General features: G+C 49.0%; 1 protein-coding gene across 1 annotated transcript in view; it reads right to left on the bottom strand.

Moving 5' to 3' along the window:
• Positions 1–13,019, bottom strand: part of PTH1R (parathyroid hormone 1 receptor) — a 114,192-nt gene extending 101,173 nt beyond the window's left edge. The window contains exon 1 of the mRNA XM_021387552.1: positions 12,809–13,019. Within this exon, the coding sequence (XP_021243227.1) occupies positions 12,809–12,883 (75 nt within the window). The 5' untranslated portion in view covers positions 12,884–13,019. The remainder of the gene's footprint in view (positions 1–12,808) is intronic.

Raw genomic sequence — 13,305 nt, 5'->3', positions numbered from 1 at the left:
TGGCATCAACTAGCACCATAAATTCAGAGCATGCAGAGCTCATGGAAACCAGGAAGCTTTTGAGAACATCCTGCTGATGTCTCTAACCACGATTGCACAAACACAATAATATTATTGTCTTAGAAAAAAGGAGGATGGCTTAAAGCCCACCATGGTTAAAAGATGCAACAATAAAACTATGAAAGCAAAAAAAGGTAATGAACAGAAAAAAAAAAGAGGAGAAAGATGCAGTGCTGAGCAAACAGGCCTGCACTTTGCCTTGATAGGGCAACCTGCCCCCGTATTTGGAGATGGCTGATGGCTGCCTGGACCACAGGCAGAAGGAGCTAGTGTCAACCTGCCCTGATGATATCTGGCAGAAGAATGAGGATTCTCCTTCTCTGCCTCTGTTCAACCCAGGGATTCAGCTTGCCTCACTGCAGGTGTCCACAGTGTCATGAATTCTCTGTCTGGACTCTCCCAAGAGAAGGACAGAAATCAGCCATGTCATGGTGTGACTTTGCTCCTCTTTAGATATGTGTTGTAGCATCTCTATTCTTGCTGGATCTTTGCCTCCTATTGAGGGAACCTGAACTGCCTCCCTTGGAGATGGAGAGACTGCACTTAGTCTCATACTCCTGTCATTGCTTGACTTCCCCAGATCCATGGATGCCCTAACCCTGGAAGTGCTCAAGGCCAGGTTGGATGGAACCCTGTGGAACCTGATTTGGTGCCTGATTTAGTGGTTAGCAACACTGCTGGCAGCAGGGGTGTTGGAACTGGATGACCTTTGAGGTCTCTTCCAATCCAATTCTACAATTCTATGATTCTAGATATCCCAACCTATGAGTCACCGTGAGAAACCAGCATGGAGAGCTCTGCAGACTGGTGGACCCAAACCTTAACTCTTCAAAGCTCTCTGAAGACTTTACTATGCCTGAAAGCCAGAAGCAACAGGGTGCCTATTTCACACAGGCCCCTCCCTGGAAGGCAAAACAGCTTCAATCACAGGGACAATGAAAGGGTCTTGTCTCCTCTGCTCCCACCTTCCCAGGAACAGGAATCTTATTGATTTCTCTCCCAAGTTCCTGTCTCAACTGTAGGGTTCTGCCTTCTCTCCGTCCTGTACCACCTCTCCTGCCTCCCAGCTGCTGCTGGTCATTTTGCACGCTCTCATGACTTGTGGGAATGGATGTGAAGCAAGCCCTCTGCATGGAGGGTAGGAGAGCCAAGGCAAAGAATCAATCAGCAGGAAGGTTATAAAGCAGGCAGCCCTCTCTTCTTGCCCTCCTGCCAGGAAACCCATGGAGGGGGCTTCTTTTTATTTTTTTTTCCTTTTCCCTTCACCTTTACCCTGCCACCCCATCAGCCCTTGCCCATCGTTGTCCACCCCCACCTCCCGCACCATTCCTCCTGGAACGCCGCAGCACTGCTCTTTCATGAGCAGTGTGTGGTATTATGGATTTGGCAACACTGAGCCCTGCCAGCATGCCTCAAACCACAGGTATCTGACCCCGTCCCAATCCCCATAATACTGATTAATGTCCTGATTCACCTCCCGATAGGGCCTGCACCGTCTGTGGCCAAGGCAGGTCAACACCCCACTCCCTGTGCTCTCCCCTCCTCCCTGCAGACTCCTCTCCCTTTGCTTGGGGGGGATCTGTTCCAAAAAATCCCACAGGCAGGGAACACAGGAGCTGCCAGCAGCGCTGGGAGCCGGGGTGCAGTTACAACAAGGCCAGCTCTGTGATTACGGCACATTAAGCCCTCAGTGCTGGGCAGGCTGCTCTGATGCATGACGTCCTCACTCCAGCCGGTCAGCTCCAGCATCCCCCTCCTCCTCCTTCTGCTGTCCCTTCTTGGCTGGAACAGGGAAGGAGCATGGAGATGGGATGCTGACATGGTGCTCACCTGGAGGTGAGGGCAGAGATTGTGATGGAGGTGTGAGAGGAAGCTTGGAGGGGAGTAAAGCTTTGGTGGCCCCAATGGGAGATGAAGAGGATGGATGATCTTAGAGATGTAGGGGGAAGCTTGGCAGGGAGTGAAGCTTTGGTAACCCCAGTGGGATATAAAACAGATTGGAGGGGGTTCTCAGAACAGAAAGCCCCATTTGCAGGTGGCCCTGGAGCCAAATCAACCCTAGAGAACATTGTAAGGGGGTATTCATCCATTCTCCTGCAGGGATAAAGGCATTCATGCTGCAGGGATAAAGGCATTATCTTATGCAAAGACTGTTGTCACAGCAGTGAGACAACATATAATTGATTCTCTTGGGGAGATACTAGTGGTGTCAATAACTAAGGATGGTACTGATAGCAGGGTACATGGGATCTAGGAACGAGGCTGGGAAAGGAGTCAGATGCCCAGGTTTGCTAGGGCTCCACCCAGCTCTGTTCATGGTTGGCAGTCAGCTGACCCTCTGGCTTGGCCATCATTCTGCTTATCTGGGTAACTTCAAGACCTTATCGCTCCATGAAGCGCAGAGTCAGCTCAGCTGAGCACATACCCGCATCAACCCCTATGGGGATCCTCTTCAAGTGCAGACTTGTTGGCACAGAACCAGGGCTGGATCCTTACCAGGGTGAAAAACAAGGGTTGATGTTGTTCCATTTTCACCAGCTGAAGCACTCTCCCCCCTGCTCCTGCAGAAACCTGAGTCATCTTTTGCTGATGACAGAGTAAATTAGGAATACACATTAGCTGTGACTTTGAATGGCCTAATTTCCCATTTACAATCCTACAAAGTATGGGCAAAAGGCATCTTAAGCTCAATTTGTTGATCAAACTGATGCTGTCAGTGACACCAAAGAATGCTAGGACAAAATCAGAATTGGAAGTGAGTTAGGAGAGAAGAAAAAGCAATCATCTATTGCTCAGTCTGCTTGAAACACTGATGATGAATTTGCTCAAATCGCCTACATTCAGACATTATGATTTGATTGCCTTTAAGAATGGACCCAAATCAACTGCTGAATTCATCTCCATCCTGTGGTTTGAATTAAATCCAGTCTACCAGCATGCTTATCATCCTTCCCACCACCACCACAGCCAGAAACAAGAGTGTCACCCCCTCCCTCCGAGATCCCCCCTCAAATTGCTCATCTTTAAATGCTTTCAAAAAGGCATTCATTGCACAAGGCAGCCAGCCACAAAAGAAGCTACTGAAGCATGGCTGATCATGGTTTGGAGAAGCATGTGGAAACTGGGGGCTTGTCATCCCCAGATCTCTCAGCTTGCAGAATCCTGTCCCTTCCCATCCAGAGGCAACCCAGGGCCAGGAGGCCAGTACCAGAATGTGCTAGCTGGGCTACTCCAAAACACTCCTTGGCTCTCTTCTTATTTCTCTGCAGTGATGCTGATTGACATCAGATGAGACTCTTGGTCCTTCTGCACTCCACAGGAACACCACTGATTTATGCCAGCAGAACGCTCTGGCCCCTTGAGCTTTGTGGTTTCTATGATGAGGTTAAGGCAAATCAGAGAGAAAATCCGATCCCAGGAATGAGGCAAAAAAACAACAAACACACTTCATTGTGGTGGTGAAAGGCTGACAGAGAAACACCAGTCGTGGTGGGAAATGAACTGGAGACGCAGATGGTGTTCTGCAGTGGAGTTGTATGCTGGGATGCTCAGAGACTATTTAAGAATGCTACAGCATGAGTCAGAGACATAGAGGTTTGCCCACACGCCTACTTGTATGTACTTGCATACATAATAGTTCTGCACCGAACCTCATGCCTTCACTAGCTGAGGAATGAGATCTCCAGGCCCACCCAGTGTCTTTCAGGTGCAGCCATGGATGACCTGAGGTGGGATGCTCTGTGGCTGAGTAGGTTCCTTGAGGAGACTGGGCAGCTCTGAGATGCATGAATACGCATTGCCAATATTTAAAGCCAGGCATGGGAAATCAATTCCATCCTGCTTTGTCACCATCCAGTGGCTAGCCTGGGGAAACACTTTGGGGGCTTGACAGTCCTAGTAACTCTGCTCAAATGAAAACAAGTCATGTCTGCATTCGATGCAGTGCATCAGACCCTCTGACTACCTACAGGCATATGTTTTAGTGAGCATGGTTATTGAGAATGGGAAAACTTTTTCTACTCTGTGCCTATAGAGACATCTCTCTCTTATCCTATTCTGTGAAGAACAATAAAAATAAACCATGTTTCCAAATGCACAGGCTCCACCTTCACTCTCAGAATCACAGAATCATTAAGACTGGAAAAGATCACTAAGATCATCCAGTCCAGCTGTCAACCCATCCCCACCATGCCCTCTAAACCATGTCCCTACAAGTCCTCTGTGCCTTTATTACATATACAGAGAAAGAAATGCCTGAAAGCATGCAGAAATTCAATGGAAGAGCTAAATCTCAGTTCCTGATCTCATCTTCTTACCCAAGAGGTCATTTCTGAATGAGCAATTCACTGAGTATAACCTCAAGAGCACTGGAAGAAAACACAGGCTTGGAGAAAATCCTGATATCCGTTCTGAAAGGCAAAAAGGTCTGATAAGCAAATGGCTCTTGGTAAGCCAACATCACAAGGTTTCAAAGTTGTATGTGTTGGGCATCTCTTATCAGTTCAACTTTTTACCAGCTCTCTCCCACTTTTATTTTAAAAGGAAATTTCCTGTATTTTCACTGAGCTGAGTGAAACTGCTAACCATGAAATAGATACGCCGCATAATGTTGCTTTATTGATCTTACTCTTTGAGTGCAGCAAGGGGAAACAGGTCATTTCCTTGCAACCACTCGCCATAGCCATTTTCTCAAATCTATTTTAGCACCAGCTGCTCAATGTCTGAAAGGAGGAGTGGTCTGGAGTCAAAGATCCAAAAAGAAAGTCAAGGTAACATTGAGGTGAGGCAGGAGTTCAGGCAATAAATGTTGGATAGATGGAAATAGCTTGCAAAGTTCATGGAAATCAGCCCACTGCTTTCACTGAGTTTGGTGTGTAGCGCTGCAAAACAATAGGAGCTACTGGTAATTCCCTCCTGGAGGAGATCAGGGATTTCCTAACGTGCTTGGATCCACTGGATCAGCAGTCCCATGTGCCTGCTAGATTGGCCAAACACAGTTTTCTTTCCTCTTTTGCCCTGTGAAAGAGAGGCCAAAGACAGCAACAGAAATGACTGAGCAGAATGCCATCACGATGGGGAGGCAGACCAAGGGAACAGCACAGTGTGGAAAAGGGTGAAAAAATAGAGGTACAAACATTGCTTCCAGGTCCACCAGATCCAGAGTTCCTGGGCAGAGCAGGGTCAAGATGTGTCAACCAGGTGAATAAATCAAGGCAATGAGGGTTAAATGAGTTACTAGTGGTCCTAAACAGTGGTGGAGGCCCCCAAGGCTCCATTGGGTCTCAGTGAATTGATTGCTTGTTCTCTGCTACATGTCCAAGATATGGTAGCTCCCTACCTTCCTCTTCAGAGCACCTCGTCTCTTAACCCCTGGCAAAAATAAGCAAAGTTTTGCATAATGCTCACTTTTCTGTTAAAACACTCAGAAATGGAAAAAAAAAAAAAAAAAAAGTCCCAAGCCAAATTTCAGTGAATGGAAGAGAAGATTTTCTAAGGATGCACAGTGGCTTTCAAATCTGCCTTTACAGATGCAACTGAGACTGCTTCTTGCTCTCAGTGTGACACGACCAAGCAAACAGATACACAGAAATGCTTGGAGAGAGAAGGAGACAGGCATAAAGATAACATCGAGGAACCCTGATTAACAACAGGGCAGCCATGTGAGAAGCGAGATAACCAGCCTGCCTTGGGTGCTGAGACAGCAACTATCTCCAGTGCTTCCCCATACACTAATCTAAGGGGTTTCTTTTCCAAGAGGCCAGGTCCCCTCTGGATGAGCCCTTTATCTGGAAGGTGGTGGATATCTGAGGTTGTTACTGTGAAAAGACATGAACACTCCAAATGGCTTTGGACTTTGAAGGCTCATTTGTTCTGTACTTTGGTAGGGTAGGAAAGGTGGGCTAAGGCTGTATGGCTGCGCTGCCTCCAGGCCAATTCTGAGTCTTGGGAGTCCTTGTTTGCTGCTAAACGAGAGGGCTGGGTCCTGTCTTCTGGTATTGAAGCCAAGCAAGGTGACACAACTCATGCCTACGAGCCCCAAATCATTTTTCCCTCAAAAGATAATGAGATCACATCCAGTCCCTGCGTTATCCTGAACCACCACTTAGGAACATTATGTGGAGGACTTCTCATCTGCCCAGATGAAAACCTTGCCAAGAAAGGTGCTCATGATTAAATAGTCTGGCTGAGGGAGGTGGGGTTCAGAGGTACAGCGAAGCCTACGCTCCTCACACCTCGCCGTGTGTGTATTTACTGCCAAGAGCAGAAGGTAAAACAGACCTCACAGCAGGCTTGGGATGGGGTGTGAGTCTGTCAAAAGGAGGATGTGGGGGGATTTAAGCCGGAGCATAATGATCATACGTGTGGTGTCAGGGTGGAGCTGCACACATCGCTGGCTCTCCTTGTTGTCCTCACCGGTGCAACCCAATCTCTCCCTAGTGTGTCTCTTGAGCTCATCCAAACCTTTGACGTGCAAGCCCCACTCACTGACCCAGCAGCAAACCTTCTGCATTTATTTCCCTTTCCCCATCCTTAGTTATTCTTGTGCCAGCTCAGAGATTTCAATCATGTCACAGAGGAGAAGGAGGTAGAGTTGTGGTTAAGTGGGACCACTCCTTTCTGAGCTGTTTCATTGGGTTACTTTTCATGTGTCACAGCATCAGGCCAACACCTTCCTGCTATCTGTACCCTGGGGTCCCTTCAGTGTCCTCTGAAATATAAGGCTACCCCAGCAGGAGAGAGGGAAGGAGAAGATAAATGGCTTTCTCCCCTTGACTTCCCTCCACCCCAGCTACAACGCTTGAAATATTTCTCTCTCACCCAGGGATAGCACAATCCCTGCACTCCTGAAATGCCTCAAGCCAGGAACGCTGGAGGAGTGAGAGGGATAAGGGACAGAGAAGCCCACTTTCTGCTTTGCTGGCTAAAGGGAAAAATGTGTGGGCAGAAAGACGGGACAGCCTTGCAGAAGATTGCAGCAATGCAAGCATCGCCTGAGTGCTCTCAGGGAGATTTGTGTAATAGGAGGATCAAAGTACAGCCTGATAAGAGGGTGTCATCCATCCAAAATTTTCCATTCTTGGAAATCAGGTTTCTGGAAGTCAAACCAAGCTGGGCCTCCACAGGGAAGGGAGACTCCCAAAGCACAGAGCCCCGCTGGTTAGTAATAAGGGTCAGCCTGGCCTCCTTGGAAACAACAGGTTAATGTCAAGCCAAGTGTAGCAAGCATGAGTTTGGACATTTGTTCCCATGACACATGTAAGCGCAGGATCAGACCCAGGCAGGAATTCTGCTGGTTGCATTTCAGCTCCAAGAGTCACTTATTAACAGGATCATCCTGCAAAAGGTGCAGCACAAAGATCATCCTCGTTACAGTAGTGCTTGTAAGGTCAGCTGAAGTTTAGACTGAGAGATCCGCATGGTATTATAACATCCATGTGGATGCAGAGGGAGGGAGCAAAATCTCTGCGCCAGGGCAAGGTGTCTGATCTTTAATATTGACTGAGTATGTCGAGGTCTTCACTTCGGTCAACAGCAAGGGGACTGCGAGGAATTAGAGCCCAAAAGTCTGTGATGAGCCCAGTGATAGCCCTGGGGATTGAGCAGCAAAGAAGTCCCATGAGCATGTAAATATGCACTAAGCATCATCACCATCTTGCAGCAGTAGGGGTTGAGGAGGGAGCTGCCTGGCAGTGATGAAGACCTGAGGATCATTTCCCAGGCAGGGCTTGGGTCAGAAGCATCAGAACTCCTGAGAAACCAAGGCGAGAGGAGTGTATGTCTGTGCCCCAAATATCTGCAAATCAGGGACTGATTTCAACTGCTTTTCATCAGGTGGCTGAGCAGTGGATTCCCAAGCACAGCCCTATGGAGCCAGCATCTTCCACCCATGGTCCCTTAGTGGTGTGCCCAGGAATGGAGTTATAGAATCATAGAATCATTTGAGTTGGAAGTGGCCGTTAGAGTCCAACTCCCCTGCAATGAACAGGGAAACCCACAGCTCCATCAGTTGCTCAGAGCCCTGTCCAGCCTCACCTTGAGTGTCTGCAGGGATGGGGCATCCAGCACCTCTCTGGGCAACTCTTCCAGTGCCTCACCACCCTTACTGTAAAAAAGCTTTTTCCTTACATCCAGTCTAAATCTCCCCTCTTCTGGTTTGAAACCATTTCCCCTTGTCCTATCAAAACAGACCTTGCTAAAGAGTCTGTCTCCTTTCTTACAGCCCCCCGTTAGATATTGAAAGGACACTCTCAGGTCTCCCCAGAGCCTTCTCTTCTCCAGGAAGAGAATGGATGCCAAGTCAATGGATGCAAAGATGTGAGACGACTCATGCAGTCAGGGCAAGGATCTCAGCATCATTTTGGACATGGACATGAGAGCACAGGGGCTGCTCAGCGACGTGGTGACAAGGACAACAGCTGTCCCTGCTTGAGCCATCTGGACGGGGTAACCCCTGGCTGGGACCGCAGACACACTGCCCTCCCAAGGATAATCCCCCCCGATCCCAAAGCAACACTTTGGGGCTATTTCTAGGAGGTCAGAAACCAAACAACAACTGTCTGGACCTAAAAGGCGCACCTCAGGTTTCATTTCCTCCAGCCCTGACCCTCCGTGTGCATATTTGCCCCATTGCATTCCCTATTCCCTCTGCACCAAACCCAGCCTGCTCAGGTCGGATTTGCCACTGAACACTTTAGGCTTGTGCAGGGCGAAATCACAGCCCGTGCATTACCCTGACGCAGAGCCCTGTTTGCTTTATATTTTGTGGTCGGGTATTTTATAGTCCAGGGATATCTGCTAATCCCAAAGTACAATAACAAAAACCATATCTTTCATAAATACACGGGGCAGGGATGGGCACGCTCCCAAGCTCGTGTGGAGAAAAGAACATTTCAGACATTGTTTCCTTGCACTTGGAGGCTGTCTTTATTTAACAAAGTCAGACGGTAGTTGGGATTTGCAGGATCTCTATGTGGGATTATTTGATGATTATTCTTTTTAATATTGGCCCCATTTGGAGGGAGAATATGATTTTTTTTTTCCCTTCCAGCTATAAATGATTCAACCTAAAATCCTTCCCCTCTCCAAATCCATTAAGAGGTGGTTCTGATCAGAGGGGCAGATAAAAAAGAGTGAAGCAAAGAGCAAAGCATCAACCAACACCTCCTTAACCCAATGGCTTTGCTGCAGAGCACTGGGGTCTCGGCTACTTGGTGCCCCTCCAGTGTGAAGCAGGAGAACTTTTCTTATTCCTATCAAACCTTCCTGCTGGAAAGTGACATCAGCACTGGTGTAGAAACAGCTCTCTTGGGAGCGAGGGCTGGGACCCTCCTGAACCACAGAATCATGAAGGTTGGAAAAGACCTCTAAGATCATCTAGTCCAACTGTTCTCATGATGACCTGGCCAAACTTGTCCCCATTTTGGGTCATTCCCACAAGGAAAGGGCTCCCAATCCCTTTCCAGCACCCCCTGAATTTTCAAGGGAGTGCTCCAGTTTCTCTGCAAAGCCAAACTTCAGCAGTGCCCAAGCAGAAAGGCCAGGGCTGAGGAACCGCATCCATCAGGCAGGGCTGGAGCCTGTTCTGCTGGCCAAGTGCAGACCCCAGAGGAGCAGCACCTCCTGAAAGGCACTGAGGCATGGCAGAAAGGCAACGCTTGGTGCCTTTTTTCCACCCATTTCACACCACACCTGCACCCACTTTTCCCAGCCATGCAGAACTCTGCAGTTGGCTCAGGTTATTATTACTCATTCCCTGAAATTGAGTTATTCCGACCCAAACCCTGCAGCAGCATCTGAGCAGGGCATGGCTTTATTATATATATATGTATATATATTACTGTGCACAGTATCTCTGACAGAGATAACCAGGCTCAGGCTGAGGACGAAGCTGAGTAAGAACTGAACAGCTCAGCAGAGCAAATCATGGGGGTATGGGCTGGAGGAGGGACACGGGGAGGTTTTCCTGCACTCAGATGTGGTAGTGCTTTCCTGATAAAAACAGTGCCCGCATCTGAACTTCTCCCCTCCTGCCAGTGTTCGACCCACTTTTAAAGCTCCTTTTGCACACATCGTCTTTTCAAGCCCCTATCTGCAGGGCTGTCTGGCTCAGGCTGGTCTGACCAAATAGAAAAAATGGACCCAAATGTCACCCCTCCGCCTGCCAGATTTAAGTGCAAAGCACTCAATTGATAAACTGATTTCTGCTGCTGCTTAAGCAGGTGTTAATTAGGAATATTCGCAGAGGAAGACGGAGAGGAGGGCTTCCCCAGATTGCTGGGGGTCTGGAGGAGAGCAGAGCATGACCCACTCCTTTTGCCATGGGACCCACTAGCATTGCACTTTCAAATGTGCTTGAATTCCCCCCATGCTTAGAGTTAATTCGGGGACACACACACAGCACCAGCGCGGACCATCAAAAACATAATTCCCCATCCCTCCTCCCATTCCGTTGTCACTTTTTTGCCACCTTTGCCTTCTGTTCAAAGGAGCAATGGGAATGACAGCTTCAGATTTAGGAAGCATGGTGCTCTGGGCTTCACCAGCTCTGGCGTGCAAAGGATTGAGCAGCAAAGAGCACAACAACCACAGCTCTCCAACCTCCCATCCTCCCGTCCCACAACCTCCAACCTCATGTCCTCCAGTCCCATGCCCTCTAACCTCACGTCCTCCAGTCCCATGTCTCCCAATCTTATGTCCTCCAGCTCCAGACAGATAAATCGTGCACTGAAGTTGCAAGAGCTCACTGCATCATTCTGTGGGAATCCTCCTGACCCTTTCCCAGAGGACCGGGTACCACTCTTAGCCCAGCCCAAAGTTGTCACAGAGTCTATCTCTAAATTAAGTCCTTCCGTCCCTATCATTCTGCAGCTACCCTCAGTGTTTTTTCTCAGGTTAACACTGCAGCTTCTCAATTTTCAGGGCGATTTTTCAAACCTTTGTGCAAGCTGTCATCGGTGGGTTTGAAAATCAGTGTCTGAAGTATTCATTTCAGCCTGGGCCTTATTACAACAAATGAGGCTACTGGTGGAGCAATTCCTGATGTATTCCCAGGTCTGCTCCCCCTGAGCTGGGGCATGGAGCTCCTGATCTGAAGGGGTCTGTTCTCATGGGGATTATGACAAATTAAACACCTACAGGAGATACCAGACACTGAGACATGGCTCACTGGCTGCTTCCTTGTGCCTTCTGGTGGTACTGGGATGTACTGGGACAGGGACCAAAGTGGGACTGGGAGTGGAGGTGGGCTGTCACTGCTTGCCTGTCTCTTTGGTATACTGAAGTTTTCTCAGCTCCAATGGGGCTGTTTCAAGAACATTGGCCCTAACAGGAGTTTTGATGCTGATTCCAGCAGCATTACGGCTGTATATGAGGGACAGCAGGTGTTACAGGACCCACGGAGCCTGTCCTGACACAGCTGCAGAGTCACCGTGGTCATGGAGATGCTAACCCAACCCAAGAACATGGGAGAAACCTCAGATTTCACTAAAACCTCGCTGAACCTGCACTTTCTGCCCCTCAGCATCCCTCGGTTTTCTTCAGGCTTTGAGTTGTGCTTAGAGTTAGATCAGGACAGGGATGGATTGTGACAGCGCTTGTTTTCCGAGGGGCTGTCTATTCTCATTTATTGACGTTTCCCCCCAGGACGATGCTGGAAATGTAGGGGAAATGCCTCCCTAGCTGCCCTGCATGATGTCCTACCAAACCCCAAAGAATAGTCCCAGTGTGACTGCCGCTTGGAGAGGACCTGGACAGAGCCAGGGTTGGGGTCATCCCCTTTCCCAACACTTCTCAGCTGGACTAGATGATCTGAGAGGTCGTTTCCATCCTTAATAAGTCTATGATTCTGTGATCTCCATCCCCTCTGGAGAGCAGACGCCGCGTTAAGTGGTGTCTGGTGGTCAGGCTACTTCCTACACCAGAACTCACCAAGAAGTGGCAGCAGCGATGGTGATGCCACCCATCACTGCTCCATCAGGGATGGAGAAAGCAAGCAAAGCACGTGTCAAAGCAGCACACCCAGCAATGAGGTACTGCCTGGAGGCCGATTTCTGCGCGACTTAATTTCTGCGGCAGGACTTTGGTGACCACCCGGGGTTGCAGAGGGTGTCTGCGGGTCTCAACCCTTTGCCCATCACCACCATCAAGGCAGCTTGGGCAGCCTTTTTTTGCCACCTCTGTAAAGGTTTTCTCCCTTGGCGCGCACAGGAACAGGTGAAAATAGTGCCAGGGAGCAAAGGGTTAATACTACCTTCATGCTCCTGAGTGTAAACTGCCTGCAGTCCCCACGCTCTCCAAAATTAATCTCGGAGAGCAAGGCACTGTTTTGCTGAGATGAAGCGCATTTGCAAATTGGGGAGATGAAATGAAAATGAAATGAAAATTAAACACCCCTTTTTCTTTTTTTTTTTTTTTCTTTTCTTTTTTCTGAAAGAGGAAGGAAGGAAAAAAAAAAAAGGACAAATCGCCCTTTCCTGGGAGGTGTCTTTTGAGTGATCCCCCAAAACGCCTTTCCCGGAGTTGTTCCCTGTCAAACTACACGCGCTCCCATCCGGAGGGACTGAAAAGTGATTCAAACTCTCCGGGAAGCACAGACATTTTAATTTCATCTGGTGCAGCAGCTCGGAGAGCGGCGAGATCGGCCACCGGGGCTGCAAAGGCGACTCTCTGCCTCCTCAGTCCCCCCAAAAAGCAGCGATTTTACTCATCAAGGAAAACAGCTGAGATTAGAAGGATGGGAGGCACTCACCAGAGCGTAGACCGAGCTCAGCACGGAGCAGCAGAGGATCAAACCCAGGCTGTGATAAACCAGATATGATCCCATATCCAAGGGGCTCCTTCCAGCATCCACGCTCGCTCGGGGAAGTTGGAGGACGGAGAGGTCTTCCAGCGCTCCGCTCGCAGATGATTTCTCCTTCTCCTTCCCTCCCTCCAACCCCCCCCAACCTCGCTCTCCAGAACTGGTGTTTGTTTGTTTGTTTGTTTGCTTGTTTGCTTGTTTTTAGCCAGAAAGGCACATGACGAGAAAGCCCGGTCCTTTGCTTCGCTTTCTCATGGCTGGAGATGCGGGCAGCTCCCGAAAGGCAGCGGAGGAGCCCATGTAAAGAAGCGGAGCGACTTCGGCTTCGCTCAGCGCCGCAGCCCCCGGTGCTGGTTGTTTTCCGCGTGCATCTGTCTCAGAGCAGAAAAATCACATCCATATGTCAAAGCCGCGCTCTTCTGTTTCCTTTTTATGAGGCAGTGGGA

Source organism: Numida meleagris, chromosome 2 (assembly GCF_002078875.1).
Source record: "Numida meleagris isolate 19003 breed g44 Domestic line chromosome 2, NumMel1.0, whole genome shotgun sequence".
NCBI lineage: Eukaryota > Metazoa > Chordata > Aves > Galliformes > Numididae > Numida > Numida meleagris.
The sequence above is the reverse complement of the archived record's forward strand: the minus strand, read 5'-3'. Positions and strand labels throughout refer to the sequence as shown.